The sequence below is a fragment of the Mastomys coucha genome, unplaced genomic scaffold (genome assembly GCF_008632895.1).
Source record: "Mastomys coucha isolate ucsf_1 unplaced genomic scaffold, UCSF_Mcou_1 pScaffold20, whole genome shotgun sequence".
In the NCBI taxonomy this organism is placed as follows: Eukaryota; Metazoa; Chordata; class Mammalia; order Rodentia; family Muridae; genus Mastomys; species Mastomys coucha.
Genome location: NW_022196903.1, coordinates 105,797,612 through 105,821,624, shown reverse-complemented (window position 1 = coordinate 105,821,624; position 24,013 = coordinate 105,797,612). Strand labels below are relative to the sequence as shown.

The 24,013-nt window shown below is 41.1% G+C and overlaps 1 protein-coding gene across 6 annotated transcripts in view; it reads left to right on the top strand.

The window, feature by feature from the left end:
* Window positions 1–24,013, top strand: part of Rad18 (RAD18 E3 ubiquitin protein ligase) — a 77,661-nt gene that overhangs the window by 43,934 nt on the left and 9,714 nt on the right. For all 6 annotated transcript variants that reach the window (XM_031382838.1, XM_031382839.1, XM_031382837.1 and 3 more), the window contains one exon: window positions 4,537–4,696. In XM_031382838.1, coding sequence (XP_031238698.1) covers window positions 4,537–4,696 — 160 coding nt within the window. The remainder of the gene's footprint in view (window positions 1–4,536; window positions 4,697–24,013) is intronic.

Genomic DNA, 24,013 nt, shown 5'->3' with positions numbered 1-24,013 from the left:
AATATAAAAGAAGCTAGCTAGTAAGAAGAAGTAAATATGAAAGTTTCTGATTAAACTGCATGGAGAAGGGCTTGGTGTTTGCCTCCTTACTTCTAGCTGGACGGAAAAAGGCGCCCGACTATACTTAGCTAGCTTTCTTATACAGTTCAGAGCTGCCTGCCTAGGGATGTTACTACCCACAGTGAGCTAAGTCCTCTTACACTAATTAACAATTGAGACAGTCCTCCACAGACATACTCAAGGGCCAACCTAATGTAGGGAATTCCTCAGTTGAGACTTTTTTTCATATGGTTCTAGGTTGTGTCAAATTGATAGTTAAAGCTAACCAGACAGTATCTAAATGGACTTTGTGGTTCAAATGCTAGTTCCATGTGCTACACAATGGACGCACTGTTTTATATCCTGACTGGCAGTTCGTCTGTGTCTCAGTTTTCCACATCCTGTCAGCACTTGCTAGTTTTGTTTGTTGTAGAATCCACTTTCTAGGTATGTGTTTCCTTGTTGTGGAGACCATCTGTATTAGTCAGGGTTCTTTAGAGAAATAAAACTAACAGAACACACACATACACATGCACACACATACAGAGGAGGGGGTGGGGAGGAGGGTGAGGGAGAGGGAGAGAGGGGAGACTGATTCGTGGGCTTCAGGCTGTGGTTTAAGCTAGTCCAAAATATCTGTCTCTTGATTTAAAGGCCAAGTTGTTCAGTCCAACTAGTCTAGCTGGCTTTCAGTCTATGTTGGAAGCCCAAAAAAGTAGTTTCTAATGTCAGCTAATACCCTCAGCAACAGGATAGATGAAGTTGCCAGAGAGAGTGAGGGCAAGCAGGGAAAAAGCAGAAACTTGCCTTTTCTCTATCTTTTTATAATGTAGCTTATTATCAAAAAGTGTAGCCCAGACTTAGGATGTGTCTTCTTACCTCACATGATCTGGTCAAGAAAATCCCTCACAGGTGTGCCCAGCTATTTGGGTTTTAGTTGATTGCAATGTAGTCAAGTTGACAACCAAGGTAGCCATCACAAAGTTTACAAGGTGGGAAGTGGTATGTCATCACGATTGGATTTTTATTTTTTTAGGAAGTTCAGCATCTGTTCATGTACTTATTGGCCATCTGTTTTGGAATTTATTCAAGTCCTTTGCCTAGTTATTAATTGGGTGTTTGAGTTTTGGTTGAGTTTTAGGGGTTTCTTACTGTGGATATCAATCCCTCCTGTATATATAATTTGCAAATATTTGTAGACAGTTTTTGTATTCTCTTTCACTTTCTTGATAGTACTTTTTGTGCACAAAACTTTTAACTTTTTATTATGTCCAGTTTATGGTTTTTTTTTTTTCATTTGTTGCTTGTACTTTTGGTGTTATATACATGAAGTCCTTGCCAAATGCACTGTTGTACAAATTGCCCCATTCTCGTGATTTCTTCCTAAGATTTTAGTTTTCCGGCTTTAGTCAATCTTTGCTATCGTGTGAGATAGCACACACCTTGATTCTTTTGTGTGCAGGTGCCCAGTTCTCAGAACTATTTTTTGCAGTCTTCCCTTTTGCCATGAAATGCTGTTGATAGTCCTGTCAAAAACCAGGCTCCTTCCAGCGTGGCACATGTGTATTCCAGCGTGGCACATGTGTATTCCAGCGTGGCACATGTGTATTCCAGCGTGGCACATGTGTATTCCAGCGTGGCACATGTGTATTCCAGCACTCTTCAGGAGTAGGGCAGGAGGATTATGAGTACGAGGGCATCCTTGCCTGCAAAACATGGATCTGTTTCAAAACTAGAAAGAAGAAACCCAAACAAACAAAAACAGTCAACTAACCATATAAAGGCTTATTTTCTTGTCTCTGTTCTGTCTGTGATGTTGGTTTGTCCTTATGCCTGTACCATACTAGTTTTATTTTTAAGTTACATGTGAATCAATTTGATTTTAATCTTTCTCAACGTTATTTGGCTATTTAGGACTTCTTGAGATTACATGTGAATTTTAGGATGAATTTTTCTTTCTTACAAAATACGCTTTTGAGATTTTTATGTTGTTTTGCATTGACTCTATAGGTAGCTTTAAGTAGTATTGGCATTACATATTCCAATTCATGAACATGTGATGCCTTCTGATTTTATTATATCTTTTAAAACTTCTGTTAGCAATTTCATAGCTTTCAGTAAACCAAAGTATTTTTTGTTTGGTTGGTCGGATTTTTCTTTTAAACTATTTTGCTAGATTTTTCCTAAATGTTTTGTTATTGTAGGTATTATTGAATTCTTTCATGTTGTCCTCAGATTTCCTGGTGGGTATTTCAGATGCTGGGTCCTGCCTTAGTATAAACCTCATGATCTTTGAACAATTTGAATTTTTCATGCAGTTGTTAAAGTATGTCCTTTGAAACTATTTAATTCTTAAGATCCATACTCAATACTTCCCACTATGAGAACATTTTCTGCTTATTAGACCAATCTCTCATATAGAATTGGTTGCTTGTGCTTAGAGATTCTACATTAGGTAGGTGTATGTACACATATGTACTACAGTCTCTGAACTTCAGAAATAATTGATGTTGTTAAGCTACTGTAGGTGAGCCGAGAGGCTGCCTTAGAGGCAAGGCATGTGTAGTGTCAACAGTGAGTATACTGATGTTCTTTAATCATTGACTGCCCTGTAATGAGCAAGAGGCATGCTTGTCTTAGAGGAAGTCTGTTGTCTGAGTTTCACATTTGGGCTGTTTGGAGCCCTGTGTTTCAAGGTTTAAGGGTAGACAGGAAAGATAGCTGACTTTTAGTGCTCACAAACTGTTAAATGATATTAATGTTGATGGGGCTTTACCTTCTGTAAACTAATATAAGAGGGGAAGAAGAGAAGAGTGTAGTCATTGTGCAAAAATAAATGTTTAAGTTGAATCCCTATATCCTTATATACTGGCTGATACTGTGTCAACTTGATACAAGTTAGAGTCATCAGAGGAAGGAGCCTCTGTTGAGGAAGTGCCTCCATGAGATCCAGCTAAAAGGGATTTTCTTAATTAGTGCTTATTGGGGAAGGATCCAGCCCATTTAGGGTGCCTTCCCTGGGTTAGTGGTCCTGGGTTCTATAAGAAAGCAGGCTGAGCAAGCCAGTGGAAGCAAGCCACTAAGCAGCATCCCTCCATAGCCTCTGTATCAGCTCTTGCCTCCAGGATCCTGTTTTGTTTGAATTCCTGTCCTAACGTCATTTCCTTAGATGATAAACAGTGCTGTAAGTGTAAGCCCAAATAAATCCTTTCTTCCAGAACTTGCTTTTTGGTCATGGTGTTTCATCACAGCAGTAGAAACCCTAACTAGAATTACCTGCCAGCCTGACTGCATTCTTCTCAACTACTGAGTGAATGAATGGCCTGGGTGGTGGAGTTCCCCTCCATGTGGTGTGTTCATAATAGCAAGTTCTGGACCTTCTGGCAAGTTGCTGCTTAATGCCTTGCTTTCCCTTGTGAACAGCAGAGGGTGTGGCTCTCTGCCTTGGTCATGGTGGTTTGTTGGTACAGGTGACCAGTTTGCACTGGTGATGAGTGCTGGGCTTCTGTAGAACAAACATTGAGGGTCATTCTGAAGATCTTGAATACATGAGCTTGAGAAGCTATTTTTGTTTTTTAAAGAATTTGTCTTATTCAATAAATTTTCTCTACTAATAAAATATCAATAGTTGCTTTTATTCATTTAATTATTTATTCACTATCTGAATTGTCAAAAGACAGTAAACCCCGAAGTGTTGGCACACACTGTAAAAGGGAGAGTCATAGGCAACAGACAATCTGGCACAGCTGGTATTTTCTTGTGCCTTTATTTTCAGATATTTGGCTATGCCTGTATGTCATAATCTTTCAAAGCACACTGAGGTATCTCTGCATCTTTACTTATAACTCTTAAAAACAGGATATGAAAGAGTATGTACAGGAATGTGTCAGATCAAATGGCAAGATTCCTGTGACTGGTTTTTCTTAATTAGTAGATTTTATTTAAAAGTGTTCAAAAAAGTGTCCATAGTTGGTCAGTATCGTGTCATATGACAAATAGTGTGATTCTGTTGTTAAATCTGTTTTGTTAACTTGTCAATTATTCCTTATTAAGCTGCTAATAGAAACTTCCATTAGAATGACAAGGCATTCCCATCTCTTTTTAAAGAAAACTTTACTTCTTACTGAATTAATCCTGAAAAATATAGCAAGATTTCTTGTGTTATTTCTTATGTGGGGCAGTGGTGGTGCATGCCTTTAATCCTAGTACTTTGGAGGTGGAGACAGGTGGATCTCTATGAGTTTGAGGCAGCATAATCTACAGAGAGAGTTCCAGGACAGCCAGGGCTACATGGAGGAAACTTTGTATTGAATCCTCCCCTCTCCCCACCAAAAGTATCATTTCTTATTTCATAGTTTTAGAGTCACTGTTTTTTTTTTTAACTTCTACTTTTAAAGTAGAAATATCAACGTTAAGTGTTAAAGAAATATAAAAGTTTATATAAGGTGTACATTAAGATCCTCTTTAATTTTTAAAAATTTTATTTTTCCTTGTTAGCACAAGAAGATAATGTGAGCTTCTCAGATACTGTCTCAGTAACAAACCTCTTCCCTCAGTCCAAGCTGGACTCCCCAGGGCCGTCGGAGCCCGAGAGACCAGATGACTCTTCTAGTTGTACTGATGTCCTTCTCTCCTCAGAGTCAGATTCATGCAACAGGTAAGAAATGTGTACAAGTTGGTTCTTTTAATATGCTTCCTATGTTTCATAGTCACTTTTCTGGTTTTGTGACAAAATAAACTTTAAGGAGAAAGGGTTTATTTAGGCTCACAAGTCTGGGGTTCCAGCCCTCTTAAGAAAAATCAAGTTTTCTTGTTTTTTTTGTTTTGTTGTTGTTTAATTTGATGGAGCTGGTTATATGACTAGTTTGAAGAGGAGGAAGGGAAGTGCTAGTGCCTCGTTCACTTTCTCCTTCCCTTACAGTCCACAGCCCGGGGCCAGGGAGTGGTCCTGCCCACCTTTGTGGGAGGTCTTCCATCTCAATGAACCTAATCAAGATGAATACACTCTTAGGTGTGCCGAGAGGCTTGTCTCCTAGATATTTCCAGATTCTGTCAAGTTGACAATCAACACTAACCATCTAGAGCAGTGCTCCTCACCCTACCTAAAGCTGTGACCCTTTAATACAGTTCCTCATGTTGTACTGACCTCCAGCCATAATGTTGTATGGTTGCTACCTCATAGCTGTAACTTTGCACAGGTTGAGAACTGCTGATCTAGAGGATAGATCATGGTCTGTGTCAGTTCACTTTCACTTCCATTTATTTGCAGAGTTGGCTTCAAAAAGATGGTTGGTAGGTAGTGTGGTGATCTTAAACTGACTTTGTTTGTTTCTCCCCCTAGAGTTGGTAGAGCAAACATGATAGGCAGTGGGGTTTTCTTGTTTAGTTGGTTTTTGTTTTATTTTGGTTTTGGGGTCAAGAAAACTACTGCTACACTATCAATACTGGATCCTCACTGGGATTCCTTTGAGATATCCTGGTGTTGCCCTGTGTTATGGAGATCCTGCAGCTTTGGATTTGCAGGGGTGGGCCAACTGACAGTCCTGAATCTGGACCTGTGTACTAGCTGAGTTGATCAGTCCACCAGCTCCCCTATACCCTCACCACTAGGGCAAACTCTCTAGCACTGCCCCTGGCTAGGTTACCCACTGCCACAGCTCTCCCCTGTCATGCACTCAGGCTGACTCACTCATGCCAGCAGGGGCCAGCTCTACTATGCTGCCAAGATGAGATATGCAGCCTGCTCTGCCGAGTGGTGCAGCTGGTAAGGGACAGGGTTAGCTCTCTCCCTTGACCACACCACCACATAGGAGATTTGGAGGGCATATAGCTCTCCCATTATTGTACCCTTGGCCCTACTCTCCTGAGTGCATGTATTCAGTGAGGGGCTGGGCCAGCTCTGCACAGCCATTGGGTATCAACCAACAGCAGCCCAGACCAGGGATGTCTGGGGTCTTTGGTGGTATTATGGTCCAAGGACATTGACACAGACCCCTGCTGCTGCATGGCCTTCAGGGCAGCGTGGGCCAGTACTTTATCATGGCCTCAGGTGGCACCACAGGCTACTCACATCAGGCTGTCCCTCTCCACCCTCAAGTCTCCAGCTCTGTCTTTCTTCATGGTGCTCAAACTGTTCTGCTTTTCTTTCTCTCCCATCTCTCCACCCCATACTTGCATATTGTAGTGGCTCTTGTTGTGGGTGGGCCATGTGGCAGGTGGGGCCTGTGGATGTCTTCAAATGTTTGTTCAGCCTGAAGATTCCAAAGGAAATAAGTCTCTGGCCAAAGTACAGCACAGTAAAACTGTAATTCAACGTAAAGTAGTCCAGTCTCATGGTTGAACCACCCCCACAACCACCTACAGAGAATAGCAGATAGGCCAGTGATGAGAAGCAAACACAGTGGGACGTGTCAGTTATGGATGGGTCTCCATACTGCAGGTCCTGCTCTTCTTCCTGGGTGGATACAGCTCTGGGAGTCACAGTGACTCACGGTGGTTGGTTTTCTCAAAGGAAGAGGGCATAGGCCTGCTGGCAGCTATTTGTTAGTGGCTCTATTGATAGACAATGTAATTTCACCATTTCCCAAGGAGCAAGAACATAATTGCGTCTAGTTCCATCTTACTTCATAGTGCACAAATGCTTGGCTTCTTTTTGTCGTCCATTTCTCTATCACCTGTTTGCTCCCTTCTTTTTCTTCCATCACTCCATCACTTACTCATTTTGGTGGCTGGGCATGAGGCCACGGTATTGTCTTAGAACTTCCTAGTATGCCTTGGGCCCTCAGATTATTAGTAATTATATATTTAGTGATGGGCAATTTTAAAAATGTTACATATATAATTTTTATTTCGGTACTTGGTATTGAACTTGCCTAGAGCCTTGCATGTAGACAAATACTCTACTGCTGAGCTATATGCCTGGCTCTTGGAAAAATATTTTTAAATATTTCACTACTCAGGACAAGGAAGGCAGAGCCCTCCAGGTCTGTATAGCAAGTTCCTAGCCAGCAGGGTACATAAGGGATTGCTTGCTACATGATTAAAGTCAGGGGAAGTAGTCATGTCACATTCCTTAAAATAAATGGAAGAAATTTCTTTTCTCTTTCTTTTTTGCATTTTCTTTCTTTCCTTCCTTCCTTCCTTCCTTCCTTCTTTCTTTCTTTCTTTTTTTTGGACAGGGTCTCTCTTTGTAGTTGTAGCACTTCTTACATAATTAGGCTGGCCTTGCACTCAGAGAGATCCACTTGCTTCTACCTCCCAAGTGGTGGATTAAAGGCATGAGCCACCACACTTGGCTAGTGGAAGAAATTTCTATGGACCATGGATAATTTTCTTATGGCAAAAGGCTGTTGGTATGGTTTCAGCTGTCAATTTTTCAGATAACTTCTTACTACCATTGAGTAGACCCTCATCTTCAAGGTAGAAGGTAGAAGGTAGTAGATGGCTGAAATGGGCTGGTGAGGTGACTTAGTGATTAAGAGCACTTATTTTTGTAGAGGACCTGAATTGATCACCAGCACCCATATCCGGCAACTCACAACTGCCTGCTATTCCAGTTCTCGTGCATCTGATGCCCTTTGGCCTCCACAGGCACGTGTGTACATGTGGTACACATTAACTCATATAGTCTGACATATACAATACATACATGCATGCATACATCTTTAATAAAAGAAAAATCTTAAAGAGAAGATGTCTGAGAAAGACTTTAGATGAACTCCCTAGAAACAGTATAGTCAGGGACTGTTGAGAATGCTATACCTCTGCTGGTGGTGCTTTAGCATGACTTTGTATAGGAAGATGCAAACCTTATAGTTGTTTAGCAAACATGAAGAGGTGGGGATAGAAATATTTTATGGATACTTAAACCACTTTCAGTAATATTTTTATGCATGTACAAAAATGGTATTGAACCCCTCTGTTGAGGCTCCAGAGATGGGCCAGTGTTTAAGAGCCTTGGCTAGGCAAATGTGGTATTGGAATTTGCTCTGTAGAACCTGACTGCCAAACTGAAAATTCTATAAGCATCTATAACTCTGGCTCAAAGGACCTGGCATCTCTTCTGAACTCTACAGCAACCAGGGCTACACATGCAAACAAAAATAAGTAAATAAAAGTAATCTTTAAAAAATCAACCCTTAACAGGGCTATGGTGGCACACACCCTTAATCCCAGCAGCTGGGAGACAGAGATAGTAGTAGGATCTTTGTGAGTTTGAGGACACCCTGGTCTACAGAGCCAGTTCCAAGACAGCCAGGGCTGCATAGAGAAACTCTGGCTCAAACAACAACAACAATAATAATAATAAAGAAACCCTAACCTTTCATTTACTTAAGTTTAAAAACACTCTGGATGTGTATAAATTTAAGTTTCCTAAGTGGGAGGGAAGTATTGTAGCTAAATTGACCTCTCCTTCCCTTCTCCCCGACTTGTCACACTGTATGTTTTGCCTTGCCATCCACATCATCTTGGACTTTGAAATGCAACATTTGAATGTGAATAAGATTCCTAACTCAGTTCAGACATAGTATTCATCATTTAATTGGAGAACATGAAGTGATTTATAATGCAGGATGATGCTGGCCTGGCAGAAGGCTGTCACAGAGTTCGTGCCAGTGTCATTTAGTGACTCCAAAACTTAAATAGTCCAAGAGATGCCCATTTGACCAGTGTAATTATCACCGTAGAATTTAGGAAAATAATTCAGAGTGAGAAAGGCTAGTCAAAACTTAATTTCATAGTAAAATCAAAGTCTATTAAAGGTATGAGATTTTTATTTATTTGTATTTTATATTTTATATTCAGACAACAGAGGGATGGGAGATGGGATACTATAGTGTTTTTGTTGAGCTCTTCTGCAATCCTAAAATTGTGTCAGCCTTTTAGCTTTGTAGGGTTGGCAAGTGAACTGAATGTTCATCTACAACTTAGTGTTGTAGGTCATAAATAAATCTAGAATCTCATTCACTTTTTATATTGAAATATTTCTATCTTTATTTTTTGCATTTTAATCAGAAAATTTTATTCTTTTTATGACCTTGTTTTGTTTTATATGTGTGGGTATATGGGTAAATGAATCTGCATCTTTAGGCCATTATTTTCAAAAAGTTTTTATGTTTGTTTGCTTGGTTTGGTTTTTTGAGACACTGTTTCTCTATGTAACCCTGGCTGTTCTAGAACTTGTTCTGTATACCAGGCTGGCCTTGAACTCAGAGATCCACCTCCCCATGCTCCCGAATGCAGTGATTAAAGGCATGTGCCACTACCACCTGGCTGAAAAGTTATTTTTTAACTTAAAGGATATATTATCATTTGTATGATTGGAAAAATATGAATAAAGTCTCCAAATTCTGTTACTGTTGCAGTATTCAACTTCTTGATTTTGATAGTTACGTGCTATGGTTATTGTATGGGCTGCTTTCTTTTTTTTTAAGATTTATTTATTATGTATACAGTGTTCTGCATACATGTATGCCTATATTGCCAGAAGAGGGCATCAGATCCTAGTATAGATGGTTATGAACCACCATGTGGTTGCTGGGAATTGAACTCAGGACCTAAAAGAACAGTCAATACCACTGAGCCATCTCTCCAGCCCCTGACTGATTCTTAAGAAAGGCACACTGACAGATTCTAGAACATTTGCTGCAATGCCCCAAATTTAAAAAAAAAAAAAAAGTTAATTATATATCATTTATGTCTATTGTGAAAAATAGAAAAACTAAAAGAATAATGTTTCAGAATTTAATTAGGTTGAAATGACACTAGCATATCCATAAATCTGCCTTCCACAGATAGGCAAATGTGTAGGTAGATGAGTTCTTTATTTTTTTTTCTGCAGTTGGACCATGGTATTTTAAATAGTTTTCTTGTTGTGGGTCTACTGTGAGTGAAAAATGTGTGAATTATCTTTCTTCCCTGCAGCCTTGCTGTCTTATAGTACAGAGCTGACTGACCATGTTGAATGAAGAGGCTAGGTGTTTTGTTTTGTTTTGTGCTAGAACAGTATTCAAGCTTATATAACATGGAATATTGACACCTAAAAATAATCATAAAATTCAATGTTTCTATCCAATCCAAATAGTTTTTATGATCAAGTGGTCTTTATTGCTAGCATAACTTGTAAGTACAGCTTTTAGAACTTTCTTTGTTAATACTATATTGATCTTTTACCAACTTGAAAACAGAAGATAAACAGATTAATAAGAATTTCAGACTGTTGTACAGTTCCTTGCTGGATAATTTCCAGGAGTTCAAGAAACTTGTCCAAATTTCTTTAAATTAATTTATTGTTCTCATTAATCAAGAAAAGAGTGCTTTTATTCACTGATTCTTGGCAAACTATAGCTACTGCATTTTTATTGAAGGCTAAATTAGAAGCAAAGATGCTGTTGATTATGACCCTAGAGAAGAGAGACACTAGCTTCATAAAGGAATGATTTGTGAATTGTGTCATGCTTTTTCTTGGAAGAATCTTTAGATCATTATTTTGAAAAAATTTTTTAATTTGAAAGAGATGGTGATCTTTTGGCGTGGATGGAAAAGTACAAATAAGGTCTCTGGATTCTATTACTGGAGCAATATTTAAATTGTTGATTTATTGTATGGATTCATTTAAGAAATCATGCTGAGGAAGTAAATACCACTGACAGCAGTGTGCTTTCTATGGCTAGGTGCTGTGTGTCTGTGTAACTACACAGGTAGCTGTGCTAGACCGTTATCAACTGGAAGGGCTTGGAGCTTGTAGGTTTGAATTCATTAAAAATGTAAAAGTCTTTTAAACAAGGCATTAACTTTAAAAGTAGTAGTCATGAGTTTGCATAGGGTGATGAATATGGTTTCCATTTAATTTGGTTGACCTGTGTTCAGAGCCTGCTGTGCGTGGCTATTTGAGCGTGAGCAGTTGTGAATTTTTGGCTTATAAAGATTAGCTGATACCATGATTCAGTGGTCAGGTTTGTAGCCTGCCCTAACTCAGGTAGGTGAGGCTTCCCACAGATGCTGAGGATAGGCTTATAAGGATCTGAGTCGCTATGTGAACGAATAGCACTGTAACCTTTCTAAATCTGCCTCCCCAGCCCCCAGAAATGATGACGACATTTTTGGTGTTAGGTTAGGCACAGAATCTGTATTTTCCCCCCATTAATTTATTTATTCGCTTGACATCCTGATTGTAGCCTCCTCTCCTCCCAGTCCCACTCTACCACCTCTTTCCCTCATGGCCCACTCTGGGTATCAACCTGTCCTAGCACATCAAGTCCTGTCAGAACTAAATTAATCCTCTTCTGCTGAGGCCAGATAAGGCAGCCCAGTTAGGGGAGAGTGATCTAAAGGCAGACAACAGAGTCCAGGTCCAATTGTTAGGGGACCACATGAAGACCAAGCTGCACACCAGCTACCTATGTGTAGTGGGCCTAGGTCCAGTCCATGCATGCTCTTTGGTTGGTGGTTCAGTCTCTGGGCCTTAAGGGCCCAGGTTAGTTGTCTGTGTAGGTCTTCTAGTGGTGTCTTTGACCCCTCTGGTTCTCTAAATTCTTCCTCCTATCCTTTCACAAAACTCCCTGAATTCTCCCTAATGTTTGGCTGTGGGTCTCTGCGTCTGTTTTCATCAGCTGCTGGATGATACCTCTTACATCACCATTGCTGGGCTCCTGTAAAGTGTGTTTCTAAGTTTGGGTTACCTCACTCGGGATGATATGTTCTAGTTCCATCCATTAGGCATAGCATCTTTATAAATGAAATTCCTCACAAGTATAGGCAAAGATGTTGGGCCCTTATCAAATAGCACTTAACTATTGGCCTGTGTGTTCTAGTTTCATAGAATTTTTCTTCATTTTTCAGTCTTTTCTGAAAGAGTGATCTAGAAACTTGAAAGTCAGAGGAAAAAAAACAGTACCCCTCCCCAACCTTATTACTACCTTTTAGAAAATGTTAAATTCTAACTTCTCTTAACTTCTGAGAGAAATGGAAAATAATGGAGATAGCTTAAGGGGAAAATGACATGGGTCATTCATCGTAGTTGCCTATGTGTAAGGTCAGGTGCGCACATTGCTTAGTAAGGGAAACAGGGAGCACTTTTTTTTTTTAATTTATTTTCTTTATTTACATGTAAATTTCTCCATTCCCAGTTTCCCCTCCAAAAAACAAAGAAACAAACAAAAACAACAAAAACAAACCCCTGTTGCCTCCCACTTCCCCATGCCTGCCACCCCGCCCTCTCCCACTTTCTGGCCCTGGCATTCCCCTACACTGGGGCACAGAACTTTCACAGGGCCGAGCTCCTCTCCTCCTATTGATGATTGAATTTGCAATCCTCTACTATACACATGCTGCCTGAATAATCAGACCCCTCCATGTGCAGTCCTTGGTTGGTGGTTGAGACCCTGGGAGCTCTGAGGGTACTAGTTAGTTCAGGGAGCACTTTCTAAGTAGCCAGTGTACTCTCTCCTAGCTAGAAGGGTACAGATGGGCCGTGCTCTGACAATATAAGGTGTGGCTTTACTTGGGTCTTGCAGCAGTTCAGGGCAAGGACTGGGTATCCCTAATAGTTGGGAGTGGGGAATCCAGGAAAGCATGAGTTTCAGGTGAAAGGTCAGAGGGCTAGAGTGTTCCTTCATGTCAGAGCTAATGGGTCTTTTAGGAAGTTTTCAGGAGTAATCCACAGCTTTTGTGTTTCTGGCCAGAGCCTCCTGAGTAGTTCTGTTACTCAAGACTACAGAATGGTGAAGCCTTGTTCAGGAGGCAGTGAGCTATGTGTGCTTGAGTAGATGCTACTCTAGTAGTGGTAATACTATAAGGTATATTATCTTAGCCACTTGGAGATGCAGAAATGAAATGGCCAGGAGTTTTGTTAGTCAGGAAGTAAGTGGCAAGATCAGGTTTAATTCTACTGTTTGACTGTAGAACCCTCAAGCAACCCAGCTTTTCTCCTCTGAAGTATGAAGTGTGTACTTAGCCATGAGGGAGCAGACCCAAAAGGAGGATTTGTATGAGAAGAAGCATTTGACTTTCCTCTACATAGGGAATGGGAAGTGAGGCCGCAAAGGATGTATGTCATCAAACCAGAGCTGGGCCTACCACTCATCAGCCATAAGGTGACATGGGTGTGTGTGTCCCTCCCCCACTTGCTGCAGTTGGAAGATCTGGCCCTGGGGTCTTGAGAGCTGGTGAGATGGCTTGATGAGGGAGCACTTGTAGGTGAGAACCCTGAGGATGAAAGCAAGGGAGAGCTGGCCCTGCCACTCATCTGCCATTGTCTGACTAAGGTTTCATCCTGGGGAAACTAACAACTGGTCTAAAACACTTGGCTAAGTTCTCATGCAGGGCTGTTCCCTACTTCTTTCAGCCCTCATGCTGGGCAGACTGTCTTGCAGCAGTAAGGCCAAGCCTGGCACACTGAAGGAATGGGGACAGGGTAGGAAGGAGATCTGCCTAGGCTAGGTAGTGATATTAACTAAAGGTAGGAATAGGGTTTTGGCTTTGGTACATTTTATGAGAACAGATGGGATTTTTCAAGCCGTAGTCTTTACCTGCAAGAAGGGAATACTGAATATGTGTTTCCAGGGCTCTTTGGACTCTGCATCTATCTCCGTGCACAGTTACCTTTGCCTCCTGGAAGGGAAGCATAGCTATGCTTGTGGGCTGTTGTAGTCCAGGCTGGCCTTGAATTCATGATCATCTTCCTGTTTTAGTCTCTTGAGTGCTGGGATTACAGATGGGCACCATCATCCCTTAGTCAATTTTTTGAACTCTTGATTCAGTCTGCTGACAGACATGGGCATTATTACCATCACTAATGTCCTGGGTATAAGACTTTGTGTAGCTAGAATAAGATAAGATCTGTTAGAAGAGTTAATTATTCAGAGACTCAGTTCATAATTGTGCACTTACTATGGATCTAACACACTAATTGTGCATAGTAAAGTGTGGGCCAAGGTTTACAAGAACAGACATTCAGACTAAGAAAAAGATAGTTGGATAAATACAATAAATGTGATTGATGTTTTCATATGTGAGATATAGGTTGCTGAGGGAAGGGCAGCTTATCTATCTACTGTGGGATATCAGACTGCTGGAATACTGAATGATGAGAAAAGCTTTACTGAGTAAAGCAGAACTTTGCAGGCAAGAAGTGGAGATAGGCATAATTTCCAGTGAGATGGGGAAGCACGTAGGGTCTGAAGCTATGGTTAGTGAATGGCGTGTGTGGTGCAGTGAGCAGTGCTGGCCCAAAGTCAGAGCCAAGGCTGATGCCCACCGCTAGGTAAGCCGAACTGATCAAAGTGCATTGCTGCTTATCAGATACTTTCCAAACTTGGGAAATTCTTGTCCCAAAGATATATCTGTGTGTGCTGTTTTGTTCATAAAAATGGTTTTAATTTTTAAATGTTGGCAGAATTTAATTATTCATTGAGAAAATGAAGAACAAAAAGGAGTAGCTAAGTGTGCTTTTAAGAACACTGAGAAAAGCTGTAGAGGCTGAAGGAACTCGTAGTTCCTTCTGACTATTAGACAAGCAGTCACTGTTTGAATCAATATAAGCAGGTCCCCAACTGGTGGCCAGTTAACAGCTGACTCTAGTTTACTTTTAAAAAAATCATAATCCCTTCATCCTTGTACTTGTGTAAAAAATTGGATGGGACAAAAATGGTCTGTCATTTACCACCTTTTGCTGTTGGGATTTTGTGCTTTTAACTGGCTGCTTGGGGTTTCGTTGTTACAGTCACTGCCATACTACTTGTCTTTTATCAGAAGAGCAGGTAGTACAAGGTCTTAGAGACAGTGAGAGCCTGAGGAAAGGGTGAGCTAGGATAGAACACAAGTGTTTTCAAAGTAGAAAGTATGCTGAGAAGTCATAAACACAGTGTCCACTTCCGTGGATGAAGGATGGAGATCTAGGAGCTGATGCACCTTCTCTAGAGGGATACTTAAGCCAGTCATTCACTCCATCCCAGGCATTCCCCATTTCAATGTGAGGATTTTCATAAGCCTGCATTTTAGACCACTACTGCCTCCTTGGTTGGTAAGAACTGAATGTTCAAGTTAGGTGAAGAACAGCTGTCGGGGGTGGGGGGTGGGGGGTCGTGGTGGTTCTACTTCCCTGCAATTGGCTGGTTTTTCAATCCTTACCTTAGCTTAATGTCTAGATAGCACTCCATTATCTCTTCCTGGAACAGTTGTCTGGGTTCCTCATCAGCAAGCAAGGCGGAATTAATTTGTATGATGTCTCTGTTCTTTTCCCCTCTCACCCAGATACATTCTGGAACATGGGTACATAGTAAACTGCTGATTTTGCTTGCTTCTATTGATTTTACCAAATAAGCAGAACACATGACTCTGTATCTCAGGAATTCAAGCGTTATAGATGATTGCTTTTGTTTGCAGAGGACTTATTTCTTTTTAGTTGACTCTGCAGAAGCCAATTTTAGAAAACTTAAAGATGACATGCTTTTCTTGCTGTGCTCAGCATATTTTTAAAGAGTCATTTATAACCTGTTATTGGGGGTATGGATCATATTGCACATAAAATACTAAAACATATCAAGAATATTGGAAGCTCAGGAAAACTATGGCTTGGGAGGGATAGTTCTTTCACACATTTAATGGTTTAGTGACTTCATTTCTTTTTGGTTTTTCGAGTCAGAGTTTCTCTGTATAGCCCTGGCTGTCCTGAAACTCACTCTGTAGACCAGGCTGGCCTCGAAATCAGAAATCCCCCTGCCTCTGCCTCCCAAGTGCTGGGATTAAAGGCTTGCGCTACCACCGCCCGGCAGTACTTAATTTCTTAAAGGAGCAGAGTCTCAGAGAAGGTAAGCCATGTCAGTGAGATTTAAAATTTGTGCCCTCCTTGGACAAATCCTAGCCTGGAGTCATTCTGCTCTTGCTGATACAGTGCAGGGCTGTTGATATCCTCCATGGGTACCAATGAGAAGAGAACAGGATGGACTTCATTGCAGCTGCTCTAGCTGAATACATGCTAGTCTCAGCACCATCTTTGTATTGGACCTCTCCACTCCCATTATCAGAGGATTGTCACCCAGCTAAACTACAGTGACAGGAAATGTTCATCTTTGGAATTCTGCTTACTCTCTGATTCACCAGGGATTGGGGTGCGGGTGCTGGGCACCATCACTGCACATTGTGATCTCCCTGTCTTTTTGTGTTTAGTTGTTATTTGTATGAGTATGTGATTTCCTCTTGATAGTCCAAAACAAAATAAATCCAAAGTGATACCTTGTGCTTTTGTTTCTTTGCCCATTTAACTAGAGATGTTTGGTACCTATTTGAAATAGTCAATATTTGGGTAATTTAAGATGATTTCTGTGGTGATTTAAATAGGAATGGCCCTTATAGACTCAGGTGTTTGAATACTTGGCCCACAGAGAATGGCACTATTAGGAGGTATAGATGTGGCCTTGTTGGCAGAAATGTGTCACTTTAGGGGGTGGTCTCTAAGGTCTCCAATGCTCAACCTGTGCCCAGTGTGGGGAAACTGCCCCTGTAGAACTCTCAGTTTTTTCTCCAGCACCATGTCTGCCTGGATGCTGTCATGCTTTCCACCATAATGATAATGGACCATGAAACTATAAGCCAGCTCCAATGTAATGTTTTCTTTTATAAGAGTTGCCTTGGTCATGGCGACTCTTCACAGCAGTGAAACCCTTACTAAGACAGCTTCTTTTATACTAGGTAATTGATATTTCAGAGATACTGCTTTTTTTTAAGTTTCAGTCTAAACATAAACATAAATATTAAACTTGAATTCTTACAGAGAGCCAAAAAACCTCTAATATTTAGAAACAATGTGTTCTGGTTTCCTTAAAAAGAAAGAAAACACTCATCACTTTCATAAGAGTGTTTCATACTGCATCATACTACATCACTTTCATACTGCAGAGTTTCAAACTCTTTCCTTCAGTAGACTTAGAAAATGGTAGTATTTTGGTAGTGTGCCAGTATTTAAAAAAAAAAAAAAAAGTGATGCTGGAGCCTGGAGGTACCTGCCATGTGTTTTAGCTACCTAAAATTGGGTGCTGAGAGTTAGTTCCTGGTACACCACCAATCCCTGTGGGCTAGGGAGAGTGCACTGCTTAGGAGCTGGGCTGCCCCGTGCTTCCCTAGTGCACTACTGAGTAGTGGAGAGGAAAGTGTCTGTGGACACGTAGACTCCTGCTGCCTTCGGTAGAAGGACGGCAGCATTTGATGTCTCCCCAGTTTCTGAGAAGGGTCCATTGAAAGAGGCGGATGTGGCTCAATCCCACAAACACTAATGATATTAAAGCTCTTAGTTCTTCAGTTCTCCAAGTTCTCAGAAAGCACCAAGGCCAGATGAATAAAGTTTGAGAGTGTTGAAGTAGAAGTGAACAAGCAGTTGAGATATTAGAACTAGCAAGTTCATGGGTTTCCCAGTCCATCACTTTTGTGTAACAGCAAGGAAAGCACAGTGAAAGATGTATTTTTAAAGAATAGTCAGTTCATATCTTAAACATACGGTTTTCTTCTAACAGTGAGACTGCCAACTCTTCCCTGATTAGAAACTTTGCTTTAGGATCCAGAGGAAGGCATGCTCCACGTGGCTGAGAAGCTTGAAATAGAGATCACATTGTTTGCAGTAGAAAGGAGCAGGGGCACAGGGTAAGGATCAGAAGAGGGGAACAGACTGACTGTTGCTCAAATAAAATTTGATTTTGTTTGGCCAGACTCCCTAGGTTAGTTGGTCATTATGGTGGTTTGAATAAGAATGACCCCTCTAGATTCATGTGTTTGAATGCTTGGCCATAGGGAGTGGTACTATTAGAAGGTGTGGCCTGTATGCCACTGTGGAGGTGGGGCTTTGAGGTCTCATAATGCTCAAGTTCCTCCCAGTGTGAAGCACAGCCGCCTTCTGCTCTCTGCGGATTAAACTGTAGAACTCTCGTGTCTTCCAGCACCATGTCCAACTGCAAGCTACCATGCCTCTCTAACTGTAAGCCAGCCCTAATTAAATGTTTCCTTGTAAGAGCTGCCTTGGTCATGGTGTCTCTTCACAGCAACGGAAACCCAAACTATGTCTATTCATGCCTTGGGACTACTTTTTAAGCTAAATATGAACTTCATTGCTATTGTTTTGTAAGATTGGAGAAATACATTCTTCTTATTACCTGTCATCTGGGGCCTTGTCATCTTAGTTTTTTAGATCTGGAGCCCACTAAGCTCTTCTTAGCTGTTCTTTATCTATGAAGGTTGCAGTTGGTTGTCTGGTAAAACCTTACTGATAGAAATATAGGGAGGTATGAATAGTACCACCTTACAGATGAAGACTTCCTCTGGCTGAAGCAGCAAGGTTGGGGAAAGAAAATGAGCGTGGTATTCCTGTCTTTTTTTTTTTCTTATCTTTTTGAGCCTCTATCCATCTTGCAAATGGTAAGAAACCTAGAGCAGGTGTACATTAGAGCTAGGATGTAAGGTAACTCTCACAGTGGTTAAACCTAGAGCAGGTATACATTAGTGCTAAGATGTAGTGCTAAGTGGTTGCTAGTAGTAGCTCCTCAGAAAAATGGTGACCTTTATCATCACTGATTTTTATTAAAAAAAATCTGTAAGTGCTGCTATTTTATTATACCACTAATAATAGTTATTAATATTAATAGTCTACTACTAGAGTATTTTGCATGTAGGCTATTGGCTCACCCTAAAGAACCGATTACTAGAAATCATACTTTGAGGAAAGATTCATGCTAGTGAGCAACTTTACTGAAAGATCATTGTCTGGCATGTTTTGTACCCCTTCATTGAATACTTGATTTATAGTAAAGGAGGTTGTTTTCTTTTTAATATTGCATATTCTTAATTATACTCAAATTATTGCCACAATAAAGACACTTGGAGGCAGGTAACTATTAGATAATAGAAAATTCTACCTGTAAGTATTCTTTAATCCACAGTATTCTAATAGATATTTGTGGTTTTCATACTGTACCCTTCGTACCAGCCAAGCTAGATAATTAGGCTCTGATGATTTTGCACCTGGTGTCATAGAAACAGTGGGAATCAAAGATTAAAGTGGTGCATGTAGTGATCAGGTTTCCTGGGGCAAATTGAAACAGTGCTGTGACAGTGTTTTGGAAAATCCAGGCTCAAACCTGGTTTATGAAAATGGAGGCAACATTGACTGAACACTCACTACGTGCCAACCTCTGTCCTTAATATCTAGTGTGCTGTGTTGATCATCTTTAAAATATCCCTGCAAAACTTGTGTCCTGACTCTATAGATACAGGCTTTGAGGTTTAGAAGGGTTTTAGAACTTGTCTAAGGTTGCACATTCAGTGACAAGAACAGGAGTCCCATCTTAGCAATGCTGACAGTAAGTCTATGTATGTGCACCCCACCTCCCAAGATAACTTTACATCATACCTTACAGGAATATTTGACATCTTTTCAACTATGGAAGTAAACAGTATATCTACTGTTATATAAAACTGTATGCTATAGAGAGAATAAGTAAGTAGATTTCTCTTCAGAGAGCAGTACTGAAATTCTCAGATATTCCAAGGTACATGTACATACAAATGCATTAGCTTATTTTTCTCTAGTTTAAGCTGAAGTTAAGGTCTAAAAGGTATGAAAAATTAAGCCTACTAGAATCTTCCAGAACCCATCTTGGGAATTTAGAATTTAAAATTCATATAATTTTCGATGAGGCTTTCTCACATGTGATCTGTATAATTTGCACAATGCTGGACAGATGATGACATCAGAGGGGACAGTCTGAATACTCTATCATAGTTATACTGTAACTTTCATGTACAAGACCTCTTGTTTATCCAGCTTCCCAAATTACAGTCTTCCAACTGTTCCAAACCTAGCTAGTAAAGATGATGAAGTTTATGCAGAAGTTCCTTGCTTTAGATATAAGAGTTATGTTTTTGTAGGATTGTATGTGCTCTGACCTCAGGCTTATCAGAGTTAGTGATTAAATTTCTCATAAAGAAGTTTTTTAGATATTTTAATGGTATTTTAGGAGAATATCTTTAAGGCATATTAAAATGACTAAGAGTTCAAAAATATGAATTGCTGCTGTGTACAGGAAAGAAATCTTTGAGTGATAATTTAGTAACACTGATTCATCCCTTTATAAAGTCCCAATTATGAACTGTCTGCTTAATTTCTGACACCTGGGTTTTGAGAAGGACATGGTGAGTACATTCCTTTAGATGGGTTTGTACAGTTTTCTCTGTATTGCTGTGTGTTCCTGTCAACTCTTAGTAGAATTGATGACAGAAGTTGAAGTAGTAGATGTAGCATTGACCCGGAAACTTCCTAGCTGGTGAACTTGACACTTTGTAGGCTTTGTATCAATCAGGTTTTGATTTTGGCATAATTTTTTGAGTATCTTAAGGTGTAGTGGAAAGAAAGTAATGGGAATCAGGACAGTGGGAGGTGCTATCATGGCTGAAGTACTAAAGGCAGGGTAAACAACTAGGTGTGCTTTGTGAATCTGCCGTCCGTTTTCCACTGAGGCATCATTGCAGAAGCCTCTCAAGTGTATGCTATGTGCTCTGCACATATTATATTTCCTTTAACAAACCAGTGATTCTGCTGGTTGTTCTGAAATCGCCAAGGGAAACCAACCACAGACTACCAGGTTCTGCACAGGCCTGACCATCCTGCTTACTTACGTGGAACCACAGGTGCCGTGTGACCTTTTTTTTATTGGTTTTTCGAGACAGGGTTTCTCTGTATAGCCCTGGCTGTACTGGACCTCACTCTGTAGACCAGGCTAGCCTCAGAAATCCGCCTGTCTCTGCCTCCCAAGTGCTGGGATTAAAGATGTGCACCACCACTGCCCGCCGTGTAACCTTTTTTTAAAGGTCTTTTAAAGTATTTTTGGTGGAAGAGTTACTGGACAAGAAATAGACTTTACGCTTTCCTTCGACTATGTGACACAAGCCAGAAATACAGTCAAGTAATCTCCCAAACTCCCAGAAATACTGCCATAGACTTTGTCCAGGAAGTGCTGGGGAGAACTTGAAAAAGTTAACTGGCTGCAGGTCTTCTACAGTTAGAACAGTTACTGCATAAGGAGGAGCCAGAGCTGAGATTTTGTGCTAGAAAGGTTTAAAACTGCTTCTGTGAGAATGGCAGTGGCGGTGGACATGAGCCAGTGAGGAGCTGTATGGGTCTGCCTCCTAGAGAGTAGTGAAGTTAGTGAAATCAGCTAGATGACCTGGAGGGCTTTCTGCTCTGCTTCCTCTCCTAACAAAAGCTCCATTTCGGTGCTTGTTTAATAGGAGAGGTTCCTAGTGTTGGGTGATTTACTGCTGAAGTATTCATTGTTGTAGAGGACATCCAGCTTTTGAAGGGGGTGAATTTTTCAGTGGGAAAAAACAGTAGATACTTGGGTACTATGGCAGGCTGTATCATGGGTTCCCAACACAGGGACCTAACGGAATAATTGAAGTTCATATGTAGATAGGACAGAATTGACTGCAGACAAGGCAATATCCTACATATGTGTGTGCTATCATTTTAAAAATGCTATGTGTGTTGTGCTGTGAGAATAAACATAACTAAAGTATTGCTGAGGTCACATCTGTTCCATTATGGATATTTTTCAAGCCACAAATACCTGAAGTTGTGATTACCAGTGAGTTTGTTCTCATTTGCTCAGGAAAGGTACTAGAAGGTTGGGGGCATACATGCAGTGTGACTGACCAGCCTAGACCCTGCATGAGGCTCTTGAGAATGTAGAGGACTTGGGGCAAAACATGGGATGAGGGAGACGTTTGGTGCGGAGCTGCGTTTGATGATCTCTAGGCCTCTTTGGTCTAAGCATCAGAGACAAATGCTACTTCAGTGTGGCTTGTCAGAGATGGCTTGAAAATGCTTCATTGACACTTGATTTTTTTTAAGATTTATTTATTTTATGTATGTGAGTACTCTGTCTTCAGACACACCAGAAGAGGGCATTGGATCCCATTACAGATGGTTGTGAACCACCATGTGGTTGCTGGGAATTGAACTCAGGACCTCTGGAAGAGCAGTCAGTGCTCTTAATGACTGAGTCAACTCTCCAGCCCCTCATTGACACTTTAAGCCTTCATAATTTAAAGCTTTTGTTATTTACTACTGTATCATTAGAGAATTATTATCATTTAATATTTTTAACCTTGTTGTTTCTCACCTAAGCCTTCCTCATTCTGCTAAGTGACTTTTGTTTTTGAATGTCCCATTTGGTTCCCATAACATTCAGTGTAGAATTTCTAGAGAAGTGTGTTTGATACTGGTAGTAGACACATGAGTTTTCTAAAGTAACTTCTATTGATTAGCTTGGAACAAGATGCTAAAGCCTTCAAACAATTTTTCTTTTAAAGGAATAATTCATGCCTCCCCGACAATCTTGTTTTCCATGCACCACCAAAGAGTGTGACATTTTAAGCTAGGTCACACTTTTGTAACACACTTCCGTAATTAGCACGGCTCACTTGCATTGTGCTTTACTTTATGGTGGTTACCAAGAGACTAAAAGCCACTTAGAGAGTTATCTCTAATGAATCTCATCACTAGAATTTAGTTTTTAAAGCACATTTTTTTTTCTCTTTTCCTTTTTGATAGTGCTGGAAACTGATAAAGTGTGGTTTGGTCTTTGATTAGCATAGGAGATTAAAGAGTCTCATGTTACTCCTCTGTCTAGACTCAGGTTTTGTGTTGAGGGATTTATTTAAGCTTTCTTCATAGTTTCATCATTGCTAATTCATGACAGCTTTTGAAATTTAATTGGCATATAAATTCTAACTATCCAAGGGACCAATTTGGTGATGTTGCACATAGGAATGTGGCTATGCAATTGTCTTCACAGTGTGGATGGTGAACATGCCCACTGTTCCATATCCCTGTGGATGCTGAACATGCCCGCTGTTCCGTATCCCTGTGGATGGTGAACATGCCCACTGTTCTGTATCCCTGTGGATGGTGAACATGCCCGCTGTTCCGTATCCCTGTGGATGCTGAACATGCCCACTGTTCCGTATCCCTGTGGATGGTGAACATGCCCACTGTTCCGTATCCCTGTGGATGGTGAACATGCCCACTGTTCCGTATCCCTCTGAATGGTGAACATGCCCACTGTTCCGTATCCCTCTGGATGGTGAACATGCCCACTGTTCCGTATCCCTCTGGATGGTGAACATGCCCACTGTTCCATATCCCTGTGGATGCTGAACATGCCCACTGTTCCGTATCCCTGTGGATGCTGAACATGCCCACTGTTCCGTATCCCTCTGGATGGTGAACATGCCCACTGTTCTGTATCCCTGTGGATGGTGAACATGCCCACTGTTCTGTATCCCTGTGGATGGTGAACATGCCCACTGTTCCGTATCCCTGTGGATGATGAACATGCCCGCTGTTCCGTATCCCTGTGGATGGTGAACATGCCCGCTGTTCCGTATCCCTGTGGATGGTGAACATGCCCGCTGTTCTTCTGTATCCCTGTGGATGGTGAACATGCCCGCTGTTCTGTATCCCTGTGGATGCTGAACATGCCCACTGTGGATGGTGAACATGCCCGCTGTTCCGTTTCCCTCTGGATGGTGAACATGCCCGCTGTTCCGTATCCCTCTGGATGGTGAACATGCCCGCTGTTCCGTATCCCTCTGGATGGTGAACATGACCGCTGTTCCGTATCCCTATGGATGGTGAACATGACCACTGTTCCGTATCCCTATGGATGGTGAACATGACCACTGTTCCATATCCCTGTGGATGCTGAACATGCCCACTGTTCCGTATCCCTGTGGATGGTGAACATGCCCACTGTTCCGTATCCCTCTGGATGGTGAACATGCCCACTGTTCCGTATCCCTCTGGATGGTGAACATGCCCACTGTTCCGTATCCCTATGGATGGTGAACATGCCCACTGTTCTGTATCCCTCTGGATGGTGAACATGCCCACTGTTCCGTATCCCTCTGGATGGTGAACATGCCCACTGTT